General features: G+C 42.3%; 1 protein-coding gene across 1 annotated transcript; it reads right to left on the bottom strand.

Moving 5' to 3' along the window:
• Positions 1 to 1416: 1416 nt before the first annotated feature.
• slc5a12 (solute carrier family 5 member 12) lies at positions 1417 to 24067 on the bottom strand (the record flags this gene model as incomplete). Its single annotated transcript, XM_083762847.1, has 16 exons — positions 1417 to 1560; positions 1934 to 2028; positions 3196 to 3299; positions 3915 to 4105; positions 5313 to 5399; positions 6721 to 6788; positions 8077 to 8192; positions 8959 to 9047; positions 11848 to 11977; positions 12635 to 12775; positions 14980 to 15134; positions 15418 to 15485; positions 16642 to 16693; positions 17545 to 17610; positions 21522 to 21744; positions 23955 to 24067. The coding sequence occupies 16 exons, from the start codon at positions 24065 to 24067 to the stop codon at positions 1417 to 1419; spliced, it is 1842 nt and encodes a 613-aa protein (XP_083618973.1).
• Between the last annotated feature and the right edge of the window lie 936 nt (positions 24068 to 25003).

Genomic DNA, 25003 nt, shown 5'->3' with positions numbered 1-25003 from the left:
ACATTGAAATAGTACTGGTGTTTAACCCTGTAAAACCCGGATTAATTTATACTTGCAAAAACGAGATTTCAACCTTACTACTACTTTTTTAAAGTTAAAGGTCAAAGGTTAAAAAAAATCTAAATTGCACATAGTCCGGGGATTTTTAATTTGTGTGAATTTCAGCCTCGGGGGGGGGGGGGGTATTTATATACAAATATTATGACTATTGGCATTGCAATGAACATCAATGATGATGTTTAGGTGAAAGAATATCATAAAAAAATAATATATATATATATAATAATTAAAATATGTTGTATTATTGCAACGCTGGGTGTTACAGGGTTAAATGAGCAAACATTTGGAATGACCATTTATGTATTTTGATATATTTAAAGTTAACTACGTTTGCTTGACTGTATCACAAAAAAGCCTGGGAAAGAAGAAGACGAGATAATATTATGATTAAATGTATCTTTATTTTTTATTTTGAAGATGTGAAGATGTTTTATCCGTTTCTTAGTTTTCCTTCTCATGTTGTCTGACAACGTTACACGCTACACTCGGAATGGAAGCCCATGCAGGCGTACAGCTGTATGCACTACAAAAAAACACTGAAATGTATAAAAACAACTGAGTACCATCAAATCATTTGGATATCACTCTTTTGTGTAAAATAATAAATCATGGATTGTATCTTTTACATCACATTTTAATTCTGTTGTTTTTGCCATTGTGAAGCAATAGCGCTATTGTAAAAAAAAAAAGGGGTAACAATTACCCGGGATGTTAGCGAAAGGTGATGCTTTGACTTATGAGCCGTATGGTACAACAGCTTGCTTTGATCCAAAAACGCAATTTGGAAAAATAATCAGAGAGAAAAGGGTTTTAAACTACAGTGACGTGATTAAAGCGGATCGTGTTTGCATGTTTGGAATTGTAACAGCTGAAATCAATAATATATCAGGTGGAGGTGAAGGTGGGGGCCGCATGTGGCCCCGGGCCGCCAGCTATTGTAACTTCCAGAACGGAAAGGTGATGTTTAACAAATCAACTGCTCCTGACGGAAGGTTCTGCTAGTGGAACCCAACCGGCAACTGATATTGGTGCAACGTTCCATCTGATAAGCTTTATTATTGATATCAAACCGGATCGCTGGTTTATTTTTTTAATTTTTTTTTGGCTTGGCCTTTCCTTCTTTAGTGATTCTAGATCCTATTAATATTAACCGCACCATCCGCCAACCGTGGTTACCCGCGTCTAAATCCGCCATCCCCAGGTCTCTACTGGCTTGTGACACCACCATTGAAATATATGAGGGCATAACTCATAATCCAACCGCATTAATTATATCATCCTATTTATATTAACCGCACCATCCGCCAACCGCTGTTACCAGCAGCAACCGCGGCTAAATCCGCCATACGCAGGTCTCTAGTGTGTTTGTGTGTTGAATGCAGCGTTGATGTAGCACCCGTCTTCTCTGTTGTTGTGGCCAGATGATGTTGGGCTGGCTGTGGCGGCCATCTTGTCCGTGCCCTGCTGGCGCTCAGTGTCGACGTCTGGACGCTCCTCGGCCTGAAGCCACACGCACACAGTATGATTTGGACAGCAAATTTTCATTAAGTTTTAGTCAGTCTTTGAATAAAATTATGTTATGTTTAAGTCATCTTTTAGAGCCAGTTGCACCACCTCACACAAACTTAGCCTAGTTATATAGCTTAAATTAAGTCAATATCTTAGGCTACTGTATACATACAATGCATAGCCATTAAACTAAGCTATAACCAGGCTAGGTTTGAACTTTAGTGTGATGTGGAGGTGCAAATGACTGGTTTAGTTTTGATTTAGTTCTCGTCAGTGAAGTAAAAGTAGTTGACAAACAGTTTTTGCCATAGTTTTAGTCACCGAAATTATCACTGAATAGCAGGTCAGATAGTAAATCTCTTACTGGTTTGTCGTCGTCACGACATGCACTCTTGAAGCAGCTGAGGCCCCCTGCTGGCCGGAGGAGCAATGGATTAACATCCTTCCCCTTATTGGCTCCTTAAAAAAAGAAAGAAAAAACAAAAACAAAACTCAATCTGGAGATTTGCTGACATTCCATTATGTTGATCCTTTCCCATCCGTCCTTCCTCTTTGATGTCTCCCCTTTGACTGATACCATGTCCATCAAACTCTAGACGGGCCCGCTCCAAAGTCATTAGTGCAGCCGCACCCGGGGAAAACTAGAGTTCTCAACAGGCCCGACAATTAAGGCCCGAGGCCCCGCCTGGCTTTATACTAAATATAATCAGTCTTGTCAAAACTTGACTATTGTGACTACGTCTTTACTGGTCTACCGGCATGCACACTTAATCCTCTCCAATTGATCCAAAACTCCGCAGCTTGCTTGGTCTTCAACCAGCCACAATTCTCACATGTTTTCCCCCTTCTGCGCTCCCTCCATTGGCTCCCGGTTGCTGCCCGCACAAAATCCAAAACTCTGATGCTGGCATTCAAAGCAACCAAAGGTATAGGCTCCCCCATATCTTGCTAGTATGATAGAACCCTACAAACCCTCCCGCGCACTCAGATCAGCCAACGCAGGGAAGCTGGAGGTATACCTTCACTAAAAACTCCGGGACAACGCTCCACACGCCCCAAACTCTTCTCCCTTCTGGCTCCAAAACTATGGAATGCATTTCCCATTGCACTCCCAATCTTCCGCCATAGTCTGAAAAAACATTATAGCCTTGATGACCTTACAGGTGTATGCAAAGGCTCAACTTAAATATGTATTTGATGTATTACCCATGTCTTTTGTTCATGCTTACTGTAAATCACTCTGGATTAAGATAAGACTAAATGCCTCAAATGTAAATTGAAATTACACACATTTGAGTTGAGCATGAGTTCAAGTCTGTTGCTCTCCCCTTGTCCCCCATATATGGGGACTAGGTTGGTGGAGGGTGTGTAGAGCCCAGGATCACATTAGATGATTGACACAGGGGTGAAAAATGGGTTACAAAATCGTGGGATAAAAAATATATAAAAAAATAAATTACACACATTTTACGCCCTACACGGCCCGAAAGGTGTTTTCTTTTTTCTTTTTCTTTTTTTTAACACTTTGCAAACATCTATCATTACCATACCAGTGAGGATGCTAATCAGTGTTCCCATGCTGACGTACCAGTGAGTATGCTAATCAGTGTTCCCATGCTGACGTACCAGTGAGTATGCTAATCAGTGTTCCCATGGCGACGGTGGCTGTGAATCCCAGCGTGCTGAGGTGGAGATATGACATGCAGTACCAGGTGTCCGCCAGCAGGGGCCTGCAGGCAGCACAGAGCAGAGCAACGTTACACGTCACTGACAGTGTTGCAGTTTTCAATGTAAAAGAGTCCCAGGACCTACAGGTGGTCATTCTCGGTTCCAGAAAATATTATGGGTCCCCATAACTAAAGTACTGATGTCTGGTTCAGGTCGTGGGTTCTGTGGGTCAACCAAATAAGGTAAGAAATGCTGGCCGGGAGTGGAATAATTAATTAATTAATACCTGACAATTAGACTAAGACTGCATGCATGTAAGTGATAAGTCACGTGTTTGTTAAAATAAGTCTTAAGTAACTCTATATTGTGACAGTAATCATTGCTAGTGTTTCAAAGTCTTTCAAAGGGGCACATTGCTGTCCAGAGGGCAAATTGGTGCATGTGCTCTAGCACCACCATCAGTGCACGGCTGCACGCCCATGTTGTAATACATCAGCGATACGACGTTATGCATTCATCTCTTAGGAGTCCAACTAGTACTCGTGGTTCTCAAATGTTTCATTTGCAACGACCCCTTTAACTCTGAGAGTTACAGACAGCATAGTCTTTATCTCATTGTGTTTCGGGTAATATTATTGTGCACTTATTATGTATGTCCGTACCCTCTGACTAGTTACCTGGCTGTAGAGTTGGCATCCGCCATGGCGTCGGTAGCGGTAGAAAGGTGGGTCATGTTGAAGTGCGGCTGGCACCCCGCCGTGCTCAGTGCCAGCGGTCTGGAGCTGTGGGCCAGAGGCGGGTACAGCAGAGAACCCACCCGGGTCCAGAAAGTCAGGCCGATGCCCACCAGCAAGCCCCCCGCTGCCCCCTGTGGACCGACATGAACACTGCACAGTCAAAGGCGTGGGAGGTATTCTTGTACTGAAGTTTCTTAATTCATCAATGTTTTTTTTTATGATGGGACAAAGGCCGAAATAACTTGTTGCAGGTCCCTTATTGTGTTTGTCTGGTTTTTTTTTTCTTCTCCTCCTTCCGCCAAAAGTAGGAGTTCTGGCTTAACCGTGCAGTCGTTTTTCTTGGCAACATGGTAGGTAGAGGGCTATGCAAAACGGTGAGGAAGCGAAGCCCACCACCATTGGCCAAAGGGTGGCGCAATAGCGCTCAATTGAAAATGCAAACTTTAAACGAGCATTCCGCTTGACCTCCTGCCTTCAATGGAGACACGTCTCTCCAATGAACTGCAGTGGCCAATGAGGCATCTATATTTTTTGAGGGGCGCTATGTACAAGTTTAATGTTTGTTTTTAGGTCATTTTTTGTTTTAAAAACGCCATTAATGAAGAGAAATTACTGTTTGTTTAGTCATTATACCACAAACATTAAATCCCATTAACAATAAAGAGAATTTAATGTTTGTTCTGACACCGTTTGTTTGACGTCATCATTGCATCACATCGATGTTGTAAGATGGTAAGATCACTTCACACGGGTGTGATTTTTAATATCTATGGCTGTGCTATAGCCCTGTGCAAATATACCGTCCCTATTAGCGTCACAGTCCCGCCCCTTAGAGAGACCCGGAAAAGAAATCCCCGTTAATTTTCCTCATAGACTTTTCAGAAAGTATTTATTTAAAGATGTTTACGCCGCAGACAAAGCCAACTCTTGTCGTGACAAATCAAGACAATAAACACAATGTTTTGGGCCAAACAAAGAATTCGAAAGTAGAAAGAAAACGGCAGATTACACTTATTTTTTTATTATTTTTTTGTAATTATTTGTTTGGTCCAAAATATTGTGTTTGTTGTCATGATTTGTCACGACTCGAGTTGGCTTCGTACAACGCTTAAAAGGTCTTTAAATAAATACTTTGTGAAATGTCTATGGGAAAAATGCATTGGGATTAATTTCCTGGGCCTGGCGTCATCATGAAAGGGGGCTGGATTGCGACGCTCTATAGCCTGAGAGGATGGCACCTTCTGAATGGTTCAAACACTAGCCCACTGCAAATCGCCTGAGAGAACATGTGCAACTATAGTAAATTGGGGGCATCTTCCGTGTGTTGGTGGATCAAACCTTGGAGTTGGTCCATGGAGAGATGATCCCCAACGTGAACAGCCCCAGCATGGGTCCTCCACACATGCCATGGATGCTCAGCGCGGCCTGGTGGCGTACGTACGTAGGACAGCAGGGGTGGGAAAGAAAGTATACTTTTCAAAATGTACTCGAGTAAAAGTACAAAAGTATCTGCAACAAAATGTACCTAAAGTACTAAAAGTAAAAGTGCTCTTATTGCAGAAAGTTCAAAATGTGTACAAAATGTTTTGAAAATAGCCAATCTACAAGCTTGTAGATCTGCTATTTTCGAATGGCCGAAATGATTAATGTATGTTTTCTAATCAAAATGAGAATCCCCAAAGTAACTAGTAACTGAAGTTTTACAATAATTGTAAAAGTAACATTATTGTATTGTAATTGTAAAAGAAACATTATTGGATCTGAGATGTGGAAGTAAAGTACAAATACCATACAATGGTTCTTAAGTAAATGTACATAGTTACTTTACACCACTGGGAGAGAGGTTCTCAGGGTTTAAATGTAACGGGTCGTTTCGAGGAAGCAATCTGATTGGTTTAAGTAGCCATCTAATCGTGCTTCAAACGAGCATGATGAAACAACTAATCAAAACACAGCTGTGCTGATCTCCTAGAGCGGAGCCGACTGGGTTGCTATGCTACCGAGTTTCTTGGGACGTACATTTGTGGTCGTTGTGGCTACATATGTCATTAAAAAAAAAGATTTTGTTTTAGAGACTATTTTAGTTTTAATTGAATTGAGTCAACATGTTTTTTTAGGGCAATTTCTCATTCCTGCAGCAACGCAGATGTGCATTAACGACGGTAAAGCAGCGCCCTCTCATGTAATTAAGCAATATTACACGAGAGGGTGTGGATTCTTGCCACTTCAGTGATGCTTGCGGAACTCGACTAAGTCTCGTTCCTGACCGCATCACTGTCGTGGCAATAATCACGTTAAACCACACCCTCTCGTGTAATATTGCAATTATACAACAGTTACTTAAAAGTTATATTAAAACATATCTTTTTAATGACAGATGTAGTCAATACGACCACAAATGTCCCAAGAAACCTAGCTAGCCTAGCCACCGAGTTTGCTGCTCTCTGGGAAAACAGAGCAGCTGAATTCTTTGTTTTGATTAGGTGTGGAGTGGTGCTCGTTTGAACCACAGCTAGAAGGCTGTTTCAGTCAGATTGCTTCCTCGAAACGACCTGTTGTACAATATTGCTTAATTGTATTTCACATAGATTGAACTCAATAACGCGTGTTTTGATTTGGGAGATGTCCCTTCATCAGCAGCTTACAGTACTGTACGTCTCAATCTGTATCAATCAGTATTGATCATTGGGTTAACCAATCAGATAATCAACCAGTATTGATCTTTGGGTTAAACCATCAGCATTACCTGTATAAGAGCTCCCATGTAGGAAGCAAGGACTGCCATCGCAGTGCAAGCTGCTCCAAACAGCACACCTGTTATAATTATACTGTCATAATTGCACAGTACATTTCACATCCAAACAGCACACCTGCACACGTTTAATGTACGTAATTACTAGCCTGATTCGCTGCTTTCCGCGGATCTGAAAATGTCACTGCGTTACTCAGTCTGGACAGTCTCCTATTCTCCACATGAGGTAAGCGCGATATATGAAGGCTGAAATGGAACAGTGGCTTCTGATTGGTCTGTGGTGCGGGTTGAGGAAAAACACCAGTTTGACGTATCAATGTGCACTGCACAGCTACTGCATGTTGTCCTGCAATGTCCCCTTATCATTCACTAAACTCACCCCACACAGCTACTACTGTTGTCCTGCAACGTCCCCCTTATCATTCACTAAACTCACCCCACACAGCTACTGCATGTTGTCCTGCAACGTCCCCTTATCATTCACTAAACTCACCCCACACAGCTACTGCATGTTGTCCTGCAACGTCCCTCTTATCATTCACTAAACTCACCCCACACAGCTACTGCTGTTGTCCTGCAACGTCCCCTTATCATTCAATAAACTCACCCCACACAGCTACTACTGTTGTCCTGCAACGTCCCCCTTATCATTCACTAAACTCACCCCACACAGCTACTGCATGTTGTCCTGCAACGTCCCCTTATCATTCACTAAACTCACCCCACACAGCTACAGCTGTTGTCCTGCAACGTCCCCTTATCATTCACTAAACTCACCCCACACAGCTACTGCTGTTGTCCTGCAACGTCCCCTTATCATTCACTAAACTCACCCCACACAGCTACTGCTGTTGCCCTGCAACGTCCCCTTATCATTCACTAAACTCACCCCACACAGCTACTGCTGTTGTCCTGCGACGTCCCCTTATCATTCACTAAACTCACCCCACACAGCTACTGCTGTTGTCCTGCAACGTCCCCTTATCATTCACTAAACTCACCCCACACAGCTACTGCTGTTGCCCTGCAACGTCCCCTTATCATTCACTAAACTCACCCCACACAGCTACTGCTGTTGTCCTGCGACGTCCCCTTATCATTCACTAAACTCACCCCACACAGCTACTGCTGTTGTCCTGCAACATCCCCTTATCATTCACTAAACTCACCCCACACAGCTACTGCTGTTGTCCTGCGACGTCCCCTTATCATTCACTAAAACCTGCACACCTTTCATTGAAAATGAATTACTACGTCAGTCGCTGCCCATCTGAAAAGGCCTTAAGGCCAGGGCTGTATTTACAGATATATTACGAAATGAGTCTTTAAGGCTGGGGAGTGCATAGTTACAGAGGCCTTTGCTGATCACGACGCTGGCATCGGTGCGTGGCAGGGTGGCGCAGCACGGCCGGACAAAGTCCTCGAAGGTGACGGTGGCCAGAGCGTTGATGCTGGCAGCCACTGTGCTGAGGAGGACGACACGTCACGTTAAGGTTTATATCTCCATTCATCTATAAAACTTTGCAGAGAAAGACCTTTTGTTTTCTTCAAAAAACTAAACCGAAAGTCATACAAAATCAACACAGATCAGTGCCACCTGTTGGACAGAAAGTGTTGTGCAGGTGCCAGAGAAAAAAGGACAAATAAAATAATAAATAGTCGCTGTGATTGACAGCCTACACCTAAACCTAAACCTAACCTTAACCTCAGTAACACTATACCTAAACCTAACCTTAACCTCAGTAAAACTATACCTAAACCTAACCTCAATAAACTATATCTAAACCTAACCTCTGTAAAACTAAATGCAGTGGCTGGGGGAGTTTCCAAGAACCCGGAAGAACGACGGAATCCGCGGAAGATCCCCTTCTCGCTCATCAAACACCTACGGTAACATCCTCACTGTAACTGCTTGTTTTTTAATGTCGTTGCCTTGCTTTTCTTTTATTCTCCATTGTTCTGTAAAGCACTTTGATCTGCATTTCATGTCATGAAAGGTGCTATACAAATAAAGTTTTATTATTATTATTATTATTATTACTGGGTCCCTAATTCCTAACATTTTAGTCTAGTTTTTATTTGTTGACGAAATTGTCAGTATATTTAGTCTTAGTTCTAGTCATCATAGCTTAGTTTTCATTTTGTTGTCATTTAGTTTTCGTCAGTGAAAAAAGGTAGTCGACGAACATTTTTCGTCTTGGTTTTAGTCTACGAAAACAACACTGCTCCAACCTCAGAGTTGCGCTGAACACAGCGGCCACGAACAGCCCTGGAAGCCCTGGGAACCCGCTCAGAATCTCCATCACAAAGTACGGCATGATCTGAAAATACATGACCAGTGGTGGAAAGTATATCGTTACATTTAATTAAGTATCTTAGTGCAATTTTGAGGCACTTTTACTTTAGTTCAATCATTTTACTTCTACTCTACACAGAGGTAAATATTGTACATTTACTCACAATTATCTGATAACTAGTTACTTTTTCACTTCAACGTTAGACCGTCTTATTTTGAAAGCCGTTTCACTCAGAAATGGATAACAGGAAGTGTAAGTTCTATGTAACATGTTACGTGAATGTTATTTAATTCACCCAAAACATACATTTTGTAACCGAGGATCATATTGTTTAGAGAAAGGATCAAGCCAGTTTTAAACAAACAATGTTGATATCAATGTGGTCACAGCTTTTACATGTCAACTCCGTCAGGACATTATTATGATCTTTGTTAAGAATTCCAAAATAATGTTTAGTATTTTAGTTTAGGGTTAGGTTTAGCTAACTGAAAAAAAAAAACGAAATGGCTACATTGTACTACAGAGGGTTAAGATGAAAACAAATGCCATTTTGTCAACTCCGTCAGACGTCAACTCCGTCAGGTTTTGTGTCTGACGAAGTTGACATGTATCTGACGGAGTTGACAAAAGTGTTCCTAAAACAATAAAATTATAGTTTTTGAATAAAAGTATTCTAATTTGTCACACAGTTAGAGCATGCCTTAAAAAACATTTTTGGCTATAGGGCCATCACAGATTTGTCTCGTGGTGACAAAGCCAGCCATTCTCCAAAATAGCCGCCACCTGATGTTATTTTACAATAACTCAAGTTCTACACCACCTAGGATCTTGATTCTGGTGACTGAGACTACATTTTCAAGGATGAGGGATACAGTGGTACAATTTAGATTTTCCCTGTGACCATGGCAGCCATTTGTCAAAATGGCCGCCACCTGCTGTTATTTTATAATAACTCAAGTTCTACACCACCTAGGATCTTGATCTGGTGACTAATCATACATTTTCAAGGATGTAGGATACATTGGTACTATTTAGATTTGTCCTGTGACCATGGAAGCCATTGCTTTTCAAAATTACCACCAACCTGCTGTTATTATACCAATAACTCAAGTTTTAGACCACCAAGGATCTTGATTCTGGCGACTAATCATTACATTTTCAAGGATGAACTTTCTCTGGGAGGGGTCAGGGCTTATTTCAGGTGCCGGTTGAGTTGCTACTGACAGGACATTAAAAGGAGGTGGGCTTTCTGGCCTTTGACTTGTCCCTTTCAGGTACAGATGCACAGTTTGACTTCACTGGCTACTGCAGGGAACTGTGGGGAGAAACTTTGGTCTCTTGACACCCCGATTAGGTTCAGGGTTTTTTTGGTGGAGACTTGCCTTTCATGACATCGTTGCTGCAGCAGTTGATCTCATTACTGCCAGCGGTGGCACACTCTGGGTCTCTGGGGCGTTGTATCTTGGTGGCCTCCTGCCAGTGTTTCTCCATCCTTCTCATGAGCTCTGTGTGTATGGCTAGGACTCGTGCTTCAACCACTCAGAACTCCAACAGGGTGTTGGTTGCTCCTGGGCCGCAGAGCATTGTGCGGCGGAATTCAGCTCACATCTCTGGTGGCAGCTTGTTAAGGAGTCGTGCAACATGTGAGCCGCATCTAAGTTCTGTACGTGTCTCCCTCTGGGTCTAGGGTAGACACTTGCTATTTTCTGTAACACTAATTGGTGGGGCTGTCCAAACTTGTTGTTTAGGTGGCACTCGGGTCTCTGTTGGTGAAGTCGGGTCTACCGAAAACATAATGTTAGTATTCTACGTAATTTTGACGTTGTGGTATTATGTTGCACTGACGTTGTGTATTGGGCGGCTGTGGCTCAGGAGGTAGAGCAGGTCGTCCAATGATCCCTGGGTCGGCGGTTCGAATCCCGGCTCCTCTTGTCCACATGTCAAAGTGTCCTTGGGCAAGACACTGAACCCTACATTGCCTCCAATGATTTGGTCGTTGTGAGCTTGCCACCATTGGTGTGTGAATGTGGGAAGTGAGGAAGCTGGCGTCGACTGTTCGCTGCTTCACCTCCCAATGTATGACTGAATGAACCATTGTAAAGCGCTTTGAGCACTTGGAAAAGCGCTATCAAATGCAATTAATTATTGATTACTTACAAACACAACTTAAAACCAACCAAATATCAACGTGCATTGATGTTAGAATTTAACATTGTTTGGACGTTGGTATAATAACGTTAAGCAGACATTGGGCTTTGGTCAAAATACCGACAACAGAATGTTTGCATTCTACGTCAATTTGACCTTGTGATATTATGTTACACCGATGTTGAGTATTGGGTACTTACCAACACAACTTAAAACCAACCAAATATCATCGTGTAATGATGTTATAATTTAACATTGTTTGGACGTTGGTATAATAACGTTAAGCAGACATTGGGTTTTGGTCAAAATACCGAAAACATAATGTTAGTATTTTACGTCATTTTGACCTTACTTACCAACACAACTTAAAACCAACCAAATATCAACGTCAGTTGATGTCAAATTGATATGTCAATATGACGTTGTAATTTGATGTTATTCTGACATTTGGTTTTGGTTGTCAGAACCTAAATCCAAACCAAAATTCAACGTCAACTGACGTCCAGTGCCAGCTGGTTCCCACTAAACCAGTGGTCCCCAGCTAAATGATGGAGAGTTGGTATAACCAAATGGACCATTTAACTCTTTAACTCTTGAGAGCGTACAATGAAAAAATAAATAAAAAATAAACACCCACAGGTTGAGAACCACTGAGTTAAACCAATCAGTGACTGACCTGGTCAGGAGCGGAGACCCTGCCGGAGGTCAGGGGGTCACAGCGGGCGTAGAGAGCGTACATGACGAGACCAGACAGAACGCTGCAGACCAGGATGAGCCACAGACCCAGGAGGTTGACGTACAGAGCCCTGTGGAACACCACCAACACTGTTACCGAGACTATGGTGCACTATAATTATGCTTAGTGCGTTGCATTGTAGCCCTGCGACTTCTTTGCGCGTACATGAAAGAAAAAAAACGCCGTTCTCATTGAAAATGAATTACTAGGCGTGTTAATCGCTGCTGATCTGAAATCTGTGTAATCTGTTAAATTTGCATGTTCTCCCCGTGTCCCCTAGGGTAGGTATACCTTCACGTTCTCCCCGTGTCCCCTAGGGTAGGTACCCTCACATGTTCTCCCCGTGTCCCCTAGGGTAGGTACCCTCACATGTTCTCCCCGTGTCCCCTAGGGTAGGTACCCTCACAAAAAACATGCAGTAATCCTGGTCTCTAAACATCCTCCCCCTGGCCAGCCGGGGCGCCTGATGGAGGGGAAAGGAACAGGTTGGAATAACGTGTTCCTTCCACGTGCTACGTCCAACCAGGGAACTATAGCCCATAGCACCCCGCTTTGCGGCGAGATCAAAGCTTGTCGCCACTCTCCTACTATTCCACTCTGGAGTGAGTGTGGAAATATACTGGCCCTCACCATCATCAAAGTTGCCCACCCCTGGTTTAGTGGGTAATAAAGGAGTGAAGGTGATAACGATGATTAATTATGAACCTGAATTATTTTAACCCCTTACAGTCGGGCGTGGCCCTCCGTCCTGCAGGAGAGGCACCTCTGGACCACGGACTGGTTAACCCCGTAGATGCCGAGGTAGGTGAACGTCCCGCCCACGCACAGTGTCCAGAAGGTGTGACGTCTCAGAGGGCTGGGGTCAAAGCTGGGGTTCAAAGGGAGGGAGGGGTCAACACCAGTGCATGGCTCTCGACATGAGGGATTTCTTCTTTTTTTTTGCAGGTGATTTTTTTCAGTATTGGAGTTTGGAAGCACTCGTTTTTGAGGGGCGCTAGCCCCTCCTATATACAGGTTTAATGTTTGTTTTTAGTTCAATGTTTGTTTTAAAAAACGCCATGTACGTCATCTTGTCAACACAAACATTAAATGCCCTTAACAATAAAGATAATTTAGTTTGTTTTGACAGCGTTTGTTTTACGGAAAATGCCCATAGATCCGAAGTCCCGTTAGTCCGAACATGCACTGCTCCCGTGCTTGCGGTTAGGTTTAGGTTTGCTCCCATGCTTGCGGTTAGGTTTAGGTTAGGGTTAGAGATAGGGATAGTAATTTCGGAACAATGAAGCTTCTGACTAATGACACGGCACCTGTTTTACATCACCATTACATCACCTAATCAACATGAGTTAGACTTAACTAATATATTAGCGCCCCTCACTTCACACAGGTGTGATTTCTAGTAAAGCAACCTCCTGCATAATGTGCAAATTCAAAACAGCTACGCAGCGCTGTTGAGTGATAATCAACGAGCACTCCCAAACTCTGACACTTCGAAAAGAACTGCATGGAAGTATAGCTCATAAAATGTCTACAGTGTATTTTTTATGAAACAAACACCTTGCAGATAGAAAGAGGATAATTCAAACTTTCCGTACAGCTGCAATGTTTGTGAGTATGACGTTGTTTAATACAATTAGATAGGACTTTTCTGTTTGGATGAATGGGCTGTCTATGGGAAGTTGAACCTTGTTAGCACCTTGTAGTCTCGTGTAGCCAGACAACTTTTCCACAATCTCCGAATGCTATATAGAGTCTGGACCTATAGCCCCTATGAGCTGAGTAACGAAAGCTGCCATTTCCGTTTGTTTTATTTCCTTTCCTGCTAAGCAACAAGCTACATGCTTAGATGTTTTCTATTAGGATAAATGTGCGCGACTGTAAAGACGAAACGGAAGTGGCGAGGAGGCTCCACTTCCGCTTTATAGTTTACTCATGACAGCTCTTCCGTTGTCCAGACTGTATGTATGGAAATTGCAGAGGCAACAGTCTGGTAATGCGAGACTAGCATCTTGCTAGCATGATGGCCGCGGTCTGAATAACATCAGTAGGCCTACGTGTATACATGATAGGTGATTAGGTAAAAATAATATGAATAGTTATCACCATGAAACTTCCCCAGTTGATTACTTACACGAAGAAGACAATGATTTATTGTACTACAAGTGCACATTTACTGGTTATCATATATTAATCTACTTATATAGAGCACCGAAGTCCTGACGTCACTGTCAGTAGAGGGCGTTTTTATTTGCATTGTAATCTCCATAGGGGGATTTTAGTTTGCCTCATATAAGAACTCTGTTTGAAAAATAAACCGATCACCCCGGCCTTTTCACTCATATGGATATGAAGCATCGACTGAAGGTGGAAATGTACAAATATACACAAAGAGTAAAAAAATAAGCGTTAGAAATGAGTCAAACAACCCAGAGACTACATTTCTGGGTAGGCAGGTGGCTGCATCTGCCTGTCGCACAATAGAAACTGAATGTTAATTACGTTTATTTTTATTTAATTGATATTTAATGTTTCGTGGTTAGTACGAGTCGAGTCACCACCAGCTGAGCTTACGTCAACGAGGAATCTCAGGAACGCAATGTGTTGACAGCTGGGCGTGACGTATATTAGCAGCGACATTGCCTTCGTAGTTCCAAGGCTTTTGCGGCCACTTTAATTCCATTTTCTCCAGAAACTGGCTGTATCAAATATGAATGGACATCATTAACGACACACAGCCACTCCCCTGACAGAAAGGCCGGGTTGGTCGGTTTATTTTTCAAACACAGTTCTTATATGAAGTGACCTAAAATCGCCCTACGGAGATTTCACTGCAAATAAAAAAATACATTAACCTGTGTATTGGCGCACTTTCAGTAGAGGGCGCCAATAAACAATTTAATATAGGTATGGTTTTGCCACTCAATTCATAATTAACATTCAAATTTTGGACTGTAAGAACCGGGCCGGTTCAACCCTGCTGGAAAAGGGGCCTGACTCTGAGAGTGAGAATGATGTCATGGGAACAGGCTGTGATGTCATGAAGGGGCGGTGATGATGATGATGATGTCATACTCAAACACGGCGAGTCTGCTGCCGTTGCGCGCGGCCCCCCAGACCGCCTGCAGCCCCCCCACGGTTCTGCTCCCCTGAGCGAGCACCGCCACGAAGCCCAACACCATGACCAGCATCTGGAACACATCTGACCACACGACTGCCTTCAGGCCTCCCTGACGCGCGATCACGCACGCACACGCACACACACACACACACACACACACACACACACACACACACACACACACACACACACACACACACACGCACACACAGGTTTGTATTATTGGAGGTTTGGGCCGCTATACGCAAGCCCTCACATCGAATAACCTCAATTATCTCCCCCATTCTTTTTTAATCTTGAATAATAATAATAATAATAATATCACCACAATACAGTAGAAGGAATAATAATAATAAGGGTAATAATAATAATAATAATAATAATAATCTCACCACAGTACAGTAGAAGGTACACACGATGCCTGTAGCTGCTATGGAGCCCCAGATACTGAAGCCTGTCACTGAACGCACATTTACAACTTTTACTATTATCTATAGATACTGTACTGTGTGTGTGTGTGTGTGTGTGTGTGTGTGTGTGTGTGTGTGTGTGTGTGTGTGTGTGTGTGTGTGTGTGTGTGTGTGTGTGTGTGTGCGTGCGTGTGTGTGCGTGCGTGCGTGTGTGTGTGTGTGTGGCAGTTCACCCTGCCACTGAGACTGAAGTTAACCAACAGCGTTTGAATTTGCAGAAAATTAATTTAGTTTGACATTATTTATTTGTTTGTTGTTATTTGTTGATTGATAATTGATTGTTGACTTCATTGAAGGGAGCAACTACTGTGGGGTATGGGGAACATGCCAACAGTGGGAGGGTTTGTTTAGAGAACTCTTTAATCATATTATGTGGATAATTTACAGTATTATGTGACACTAAAATATGTTATGAATTGTGATGTCTCTGGACATTGGGAATGCACTGGTGTCCTGGTATGACTGTGGAATCAATCCAGGGTTGGTTTGGTCCATGGGAGGGGCCTAGCCTTTATAAGGAGCACCTGCCACTGCCCGGGCAATCGATGTAGGATTGCACCACAGGGTGCAGAGCTGACCTTGATAGAGCCAACCTGGCCAGTGGGCTGTATATAGTACTTATTTTTTTGTATGCCGTTTGTTGGAACGACTCTTTCATGTGAACTCTGCAAGGTGAATAAAAACGTATTGATTGTGCATCAAAAGACTTGTGTTTTCAGTACTTTTCACTATTTTTGAGCTGGTTCAGTGCCATTTTTGGGCCCACACTTGGCACGCTACCTTCACACTAGGACAAAGTGTGTGTGTGTGTGTGTGTGTGTGTGTGTGTGTGTGTGTGTGTGTGTGTGTGTGTGTGTGTGTGTGTGTGTGTGTGTGTGTGTGTGTGTGTGTGTGTGTGTGTGTGTGTGTGTGTGTGTGTGTGTGTGTGTGTGTGTGTGTGTGTGTGTCCAGACAGCAGGGGGAGGTGTCAAAGCGTCTTGAGACAGTGGCCAATAAAAACAATGACTCTTCGATCTGAATTCAGCTTGTGTGGTAGGTGCCCTTACTTCAGTCATGCGAGTGTTAATAATATTATTTTAATGACATTGATTTATGAACCAAAAGAATAAATATACTCGTCTAGTGTATTTTATCTGAAAGGTTTACCTTGATTGAGTGCCAGGGCCGGAGCGTAGACCACAATCCCTGTGTAGAGAATCTGAAATATTTCAACATTTGTACCTCAGACATGATGTGTGATTGTCATTGCGACTATAGACCGATTCAGAAATGGGTCTCATGGTCGCAGGCAACCGTATTTCCTGCTGTAGGCGGAGACGACATATCTGCAGTTTCCCCGCACCTCCTTCTACTACAGTGAATGGAAAAGTGACTAATGTTAGTCTGCCTCAAACGTTACTCTTTTACCTGCTTTTTACTAACACTAACATTACAAAGAATCCCAGAACATCGGGGTGAACCTATGTAATTTATGGCTGCTGCAACAGTAGTGGCAACATTCCCCCCAAAAAATAAATAAAACGGAATGTCAAAATATCTACTGCGGTGGCTGAGACCAGAGCCATTGAGTAATGGTTGAGACAAAGCAGTGAAAGGTCCTGAAAGATACATAACATCAGTCTTACCCAATACCCAATATTTCTGTTTTAGGAACACAAATGAGACCCGTTTCTGAATCGGTCTATAGGTCGCACTTAATATGCAAACCCGCAGGAAGCCTGTAACGCTCAAGCCTGTCACACGCTTCCACACACTCTTCATGTAATGCTGCACTCAATGTTTTGGGTCATTCTCCGGACACACACACACACACACACACACACACACACACACACACACACACACACACACACACACACACAATGGCTTCACTCATGCCAGACTCTGCCAGTCTTCAAACGATTTGTATAATTCCAAGTGGTCTATACTGTGAAGTGTCTATGTTCGTGTGCTTTGCACAGCCTTTGCTTCAGACCTGCATACGGTCGCTTCTCGCCTTGGCTTTAAGGAGTCTTACTGGTGGGTGGGTGTGTGTGTGTGTGCACATACCGTTTGGATCATGTATATCAGTGTGGCAGCGAGTCGAACCGCTCTACAGAACCTCAGCTCCAAATACTGCAGAGAGACATCATGGTTCCTGTTAGTTAAACCATGTCGCAATGTACAGTCTTAATAGAAAGTGGCCGCACACACTCATAGCCAAAGTGCAGATTACTCATTAATTTGGGACAAAGAGAAGTTACTTTGACAATCTAGCCGAGTTTGACTCAGACAAACACAACATCAGTTCTGGTATTCCACAGGGCTCGATTCTTGGCCCTCTGCTTTTCTCCTTGTACATACTGCCATTGGGCGAACTCATTGCCAATCACGGAGTCAATTTTCATTTATATGCTGATGATACCCTGCAACTATATCTTTCTGTGGCTCCAGATGATCCCTGTGCTTTAGACCCGCTGTTTACCTGTCTGTCTAGCATCAAATGTTGGATGAGTGAGAACTTTCTCAAGCTAAATGAGGATAAGACAGAAGTTCTCATAATCGGTTCTAGTGAACAGAAAGAATCAATATTAAGCAGACTTGGCAACCTGACTGTAGAAAGTAACAGTACAGTAAAGAACCTGGGGGTTATTATTAATTCTGAATTGAATTTTAATTCACACATTAATCATGTTACCAAGATTGCCTTTTTTCACCTTCGAAATATTGCACGAATCAGAGCCTATGTGTACTTGGACGATGCAAAAACGCTAATCCACGCCTTTGTTTTTTCTCGGCTTGATTACTGCAATGCACTTTTTTCAGGACTGCCTATTAAGAAAACAACTGACAGATTACAACTTGTCCAAAATGCAGCAGCCAGAGTTTTAACTAGAACTAAGATGAGAGAACATATTACTCCAGTTTTGGCATCACTGCACTGGCTTCCGGTTGTTTTTAGGATTGATTTTAAAATTATTTTACTTGTCTATAAAGCTCTCAATGGTCTCGCACCTTCCTACCTACATGACTGCCTGCCTAAATATGTCCCAAACCGCCCCCTAAGGTCTTCCACTGCTGGCCTGCTCGCTTTGCCTAAAAAAATGGCAACTAAAAAATACGGGGAAGCAGCTTTTTGCTTCTACGGGCCGTCGGCATGGAACAAGCTCCCACTGTACCTTCGTCAGGCAGCCTCTGTAGACATTTTTAAAGCTCAGCTCAAGACCCACTTCTACAACATTGCTTTTAATTGATCTTTTATTTTTTTATTTTTTGTTATTCATGTCCTCACTGTATTGCATTACTGCTTGTTTTTTTAATGTCGTTGCCTTGCTTTTCTTTTATTCTCCATTGTTCTGTAAAGCACTTTGAGCTGCATTTCATGTCATGAAAGGTGCTATACAAATAAAGTTTTATTATTATTATTATTATTAAAAGACCAACATTTCGTCAGACTTCGGCCTGTCTTCAGGGTATGTCATAACATAGATATTAAAAAAATAGATGCCTCATTGGCCGCTGCAGTTCGTTCGAGCGATGTGTTTGTGTTGAAGGAGGGGCGGAGGAATTTACACTGGGAGAGGAAGTACGCCGGAAGAGTGGAAGGCACATTACATCACGCTGCCACTCGAGTGATTACTGGCCAATCACAGCGCATCTTTTCCGGGACTTATCAGACCCGAACATGCGCTCTGTGACGCACGCTCCATGCTTCCGCGGGGCTTCGCAAGGAATCTCGGGTTATGTTTTGCACATACGCTCCAGAGCCGGAAAGGGTGTCTACGCTTATACTATGTGTCATACACTGTGGCTATGAGTGTGCGGCCACTTTTTTGTCTTTTTCAGACTTTACATGTAGATTGTTCTGCTGCTGCTTTACGCACCACTGCAAAGGTGTGTAAAGCAGCCTCCTGCACAGAGTTGAACCATGTCTGTTGGATTCACTTTTGTTTAGTTCAGTTTAGTTAAAGATGGAGTGCCACAATTTTTGTATTTTTCCAGTTTGTCATGTGTCTATGAGGTGACAGTACTTCATTAGACACCCTGGAGTTGTTTTATGTGCAATGGTGTATTAACTTTGTATTTAGGGTTTCTTCCTGGAGGGTAAACCCTTGACAGTCAAACGGGCCAATGAAATAAGCAGTAATATAGTGACACCACACTATCAGCCCCTCCCCTAACCCCTCCCCCTTTATCATACAACGACAGCTGTGGGTGCGGCTTCAGTTCAGGTGGATCAACACCCACCAGGCAAACCAGGCATACTTAATGAACTGGTGGGCGTGTCCACATAAAAGCATGATTTTAACAAATACTGTACACTTTTTGGAAAAAGTTATTCCCCCTTATATTGTGATAATACCTGATGATCATGTTTTAGGGTGGAAAAAAATCGTGGCACTCCATCTTTAAACCCAGTGGTGGAAAGTAACTAAGAACATTTAGTACTGTACAGTTTTGAGGTATAGATTTTTTACTTTACTGGAGTATTTCCAATTTTCTGTACTTCAGGCAACATTTTTACTTTTACTATGATTTTACTATGACTCCACTATGATTATTTCAAAACTTTATAGTGACTAGTAACTTCGTAGATTTGTATTATTATTAAAGATGGAGTGCCGTGATTCCCCCCCGCCTAAAACATGATCATCAGGTACTATGATTATACTAGGAAGAAGATTTCTTCCAAAAAAGTGTACAGAAAGTGTTAAAATTATGTTTTTATTTGGCCACACCCGCACCAGTTCATCAAGTATGCCTGGTTTTCACCATTGCACCACCCACCTGAACTTAAGCCTCGCCCACAGCTGTTGTTGTATGATGATGTGGGAGGGGTTAGGGGAGGGGTTAGGGTTATGATGTCACTAAAATTATGTTATTTCGATTGGGCCTTTTGACTGAAAGGCTTTCAGCTTTCAGGGAGAAAACAAAAATACACAGGGAAGACATAATTTGAATATTATAACCACACTTGTGGGTCTATTAGAGTAATGTTAGCTATAAACAATTTACAATGTATAGGCATTTAGCAGACACTCTTAATCCAGAGCGATTTGCATTAAACAAGAACAAAAAGCATGGCAATACATTACATACATAAGAAGTAGTTATCATGAAACATGCGTACGCTAAGAACATAACAGTGGAATATATCTATATAATGAAACTTTACATAATATGTAGTTTATATTATAAAGTTTAACCTAAGGGGGTAAGTGCTATGGGCCATGACGGAGTCTGGAAAGGTGGGTTTTCAGACTGCGGCGGAAGATTGGGAGTGATGCTGCAGTTCTGACTGCAATGGGAAGTGCATTCCACAGTTTTGGAGCCAGAAGGGAGAATAGTTTGGGATGTGTGGAGCGTTGTCCCCACGTTTTTAGTGAGGGTACTTCCAGCTTCCCTGCGTTGATCTTGCTGATCTGAGTGCGCGAGAGGGTTCAATCATAATATGGGGCAGATATGGGGGAGATATGGGGGAGCCATATACCTTTGGTTGCTTTGAATGCCAGCATTAGAGTTTTGTATTCTGTGCGGGCAGCGACCGGGAGCCAGTGGAACTTTGGCTGGTTGAAGACCAAGCGAGCTGCAGCATTTTGGATCAGTTGGAGAGGCTTAAGTTCACATGCCGGTATAGGCCAGAAAGAAGGGAGTTACAATAGTCAAGTTTTTACAAGATGTCTGGATTAGGAGCTGGCCTGACTCCTGGCTGAGGAACGGTCAAATTTGTCATAATGTTATAGAGTGTGAACCTACAGGATCGAGTGACAGCAATAAACACATGCAAAACAGATAAAATACAAAAATCATGGCACTCCATCTTTAACACAATCTGCCCAGTATTATTGTGATGTCCCGCTGTATGCATCCATAAATGTATAAGGTTATCCAAATGAAAATAGGCATTATTATAAATTGGGGAGAAATTTTGTTTTAAATTAATGAAAGCGATATTTTCCCGATATTCCATAATTATGCAAATATCGTCCGATAATATCAGACTTCCCTACCTATAATAAATGACTGTGATGATTGGTTTTACAAACCTCGTAGACGCTGGTGATCCCAGAGCGGTAGAAGACGGGCAGGAAGACCTCGGCGGTGGTCACCATGACGACGGCGTACGCCACTCCGAACAGGACGAAGGACGCTCCGAAGCGGTACACGTCCGACGGCGAGCCCACCACGGTGACCGCCGACATGAAGCTGGTGGTCAGCGAGAGCGCCACGGGGCCAAAGGTCATCTGCCGCCCGCCCGCCAGGAACTCCCTGCGTGGATGGGATTGGAGCCAGAGGTCTCACGTATAGTATAGCCCAGGGGTGGGCAACTGGCGGCCCGGGGGCCACATGTGGCCCCCACCTTCACTTAATGTGGCCCTCAGGTTAATATCAGAATACTGATATAATATTGGTTTCAGCTGTTTACAATTCCACAACATGCAAACATGATCTGCTTTAATTACTTCAGTCTAAATTAGTAGCTCATTGCTCAACACACATATAATTAAAGGCATTTGAAATTACATAAAAATGTAAATTTTCAGGATTCCAATTCGAATATAGCAAAAATATAGTGGCCCTCTCCATCGTCAAAGTTGCCCACCCCTGGTATAGCCAGACAACTATTCCACAATCTCCGAATGTTATATAGAGTCTGGAGCTACACCTCCCGAAAACCGAGCAAGGAAACTTAGCTAAATATCTTTACGTTTTCTTTCCCCTCCTATAGGCTACACAGGTTTAATGTTTGTTTTTAGTTCAATGTTTGTTTTAAAAACGACAAACACAAACATGAAATGCCATTAACAATAAAGAGTTTGTTTCGTCACCGTTTGTATCACATCACCATTACATCACCTAATCATAGCAACATGAGTTAGACTTTAATATATTAGCGCCCCTCACTTCACACTGGTGTGATTTTTGTATTTACTTTTCTGCTAAGCAACAAGCTATACATAATGTGTAAACATATTATGTTTAGATGATTTCTATTCGTATTTGGATACATTTGCGTGACTGTAAAGACAAAACGGAAGTGGGAAGGAGTCTCCACTTCTGCTTTATTGCTAGAGCTTCCATTGCTCCAGACTGTATGACGGAAGCTTTTAAAGGTCTGGCAACGCGAGACGAGACTATATAGCCCAGAGGTGATTATTGTGGGTGCATAATTATGTTTGTTATGAGTTATGACGTACCAGTGTTGTTTTTGGCAGCACATATTTATTTTAGTTTTAGTCATAGTCTCTTGAATAGTTTTCATTTAGTTTTAGGCATATTTTAGTCACTTGGAATTTTAGTGTTAGTGTAGTTTTAGTCAATTAAATATCATAAGATTTTAGTCGACTAAATCTACAGTTGATTTAGAACAAAATTAATTTATGGCGGGCATTGATGCCGTCGTAATGATGCATTGGGGTGGCCATTACACACGTACAAGACACAAGACACGGACAAGACAAATGTTTTTTAGGTGTGAGTGAGGCCTAACCGCCACGGATGAGTCTTAACCGGCCATGTGCGTGTCGGACTCGCGCATTTATCGGACTGTTGCACGTCGCCCCGATTTTTGTTCAGGGCTTGTCAGAGTGGGTGCCTACAAGCTCACAACGTGGATCTACTGTTGTCAGCATACAACCATGTGTCAGATCAGGCATTACGACAAAATCGACTGTAGATTGAATCGACTAAAATCGTATGATATTGAGACAACTATATAGACAAAACACTAAAACATTGCAGGTGACTATACAATATGACAAAAACTAACTGAAATATTATTCAAAAGACTAAATGAAAATGTGCTGTCCAAATCAACAGTATAGTGCCGTGAGTCGTGACACAAGAGCAGGCTACTTTGATAATATTCTGAATTCATCGATCGTCATTTCAGTTTAACCACTTATTAGACCCTCCAGACTTAATAAAACAGACCTGAGTTGCAACTGTAGTTGGTTTGTTATTTTTCGATCTATAAAAGAAAATAAAAAACGACAAAAATAGCAAATCTACAAGTTCACAACGCATGAACAATTTAGAGATTTTCAAGATCAAGAAAAGGTTGAGAGCCTCGATCTGAACTATAGGGGTGGCAGGGGTGGCCGGAAAATGGCACCGCGAACGGATTTGGATACAAATGCTAAGAATTAATAAATAAATGCACCATTTACAACAATTTTGTATTAAATGAAAATAAAAACAAGGCTTTATAGAAAAGGATAACTAGCTGAAACTGTATCGTGTTTACAAAACTAGTCTTCCAATTTTGTAGCTGTGCTGTTTCTAACTATGAATATATTGTTTTAAATGTTGTGTTTTTTTATCACCCCTGATAACCCTGTAATCGCAATGACAAAACTAATACTAAACAAATAAGAATAAAGTATCAAACCCACTTAAAAAACGAATCCACATTCCACACTAATGTGAAATTGAAAACATTGTGCAAACCAAATACATCATTTTAAAACGATATCAACCTTGACGAGAACTTCTGCTTCCTGTCTTTGACGGCGAAAGCCAGGCCGATGCCGCAGGTGACGACGAAGAGGCCGGCGAACACGACGTAATCCCACACACCGAAGGACTCCATATCGCTTGACTGGGTCCTGGTCTCTATGCTGCCTCCCCCTGGCCAGCCCGGGGCGCCTAAATGGAGGGCAAAGGGAACTGGTTGGAATAACGTGTTCCTTATCCACGCGCTATACGTATACAACCGGTGGAAACTCCAGGTGATGGGAAGAAAACGTTAATTTGATTTGTTTAATAATATTATAAGGACATGTCTTGAGTCAGTATCGGTATTGACGAGGTCAGTTCTCCGGCCTTCTCCTATGGACTCCAGGGATTAACCGAGCAACTCAAAGGTCTGTGTGTGTGTGTGTGTGTGTGTGTGTGTGAGAGAGAGATAAAGTTAATGATACAGGAGGCTCTGCTAAAGATTATCTCTTCACGTTTAAACGTTAACAATTTAGGGCATTTAACAGAGCCTCTTCTCCAGAGTGACTTGACTGATTGACATAATATAAACAAAAAGAGCACAGTAGCACATTTCTATTCCCGACATACTGGTCACAGCAGTGGAGGCAGTGTTGAATTTGTCGACTAATACTAAGACGAAAAATGTATGTCGACTACTGTACCTATTCTCACCAACGAAAACTAAATGGAAACTAAATGAAAACTAAGCTATGGACGGTGACTAAAACTAAAGACTAAATGTATTGACAATTTTGCCAACAAATAAAAAATTGACTAAAATGTTAGGATGATGACCCTTTAATAGGGGCATCATTTCTGATTTATACTCTATGTTAGTAGAATTCTCTCCTGAATCCTCTGAATCCAAATATAATGCATGGAAGGCTGATCTACAAGAGGAATTGACATTGGAAGAGTGGAGCTCAGCCTGTATGGAGGCTCAATCCCAGACGGGTAACGCTCGGTTAAAACTATTGCAATATAATTGGCTGATGAGGGTGTATATCACTCTAGAGAAATTAAATAAATTTAGTGTAGATATTCCAGA

Source organism: Protomyctophum parallelum, assembly GCF_964188405.1.
Source record: "Protomyctophum parallelum genome assembly, chromosome: 4".
Taxonomy (NCBI): Eukaryota; Metazoa; Chordata; class Actinopteri; order Myctophiformes; family Myctophidae; genus Protomyctophum; species Protomyctophum parallelum.
This window is presented reverse-complemented; position numbering and strand designations above follow the sequence as displayed.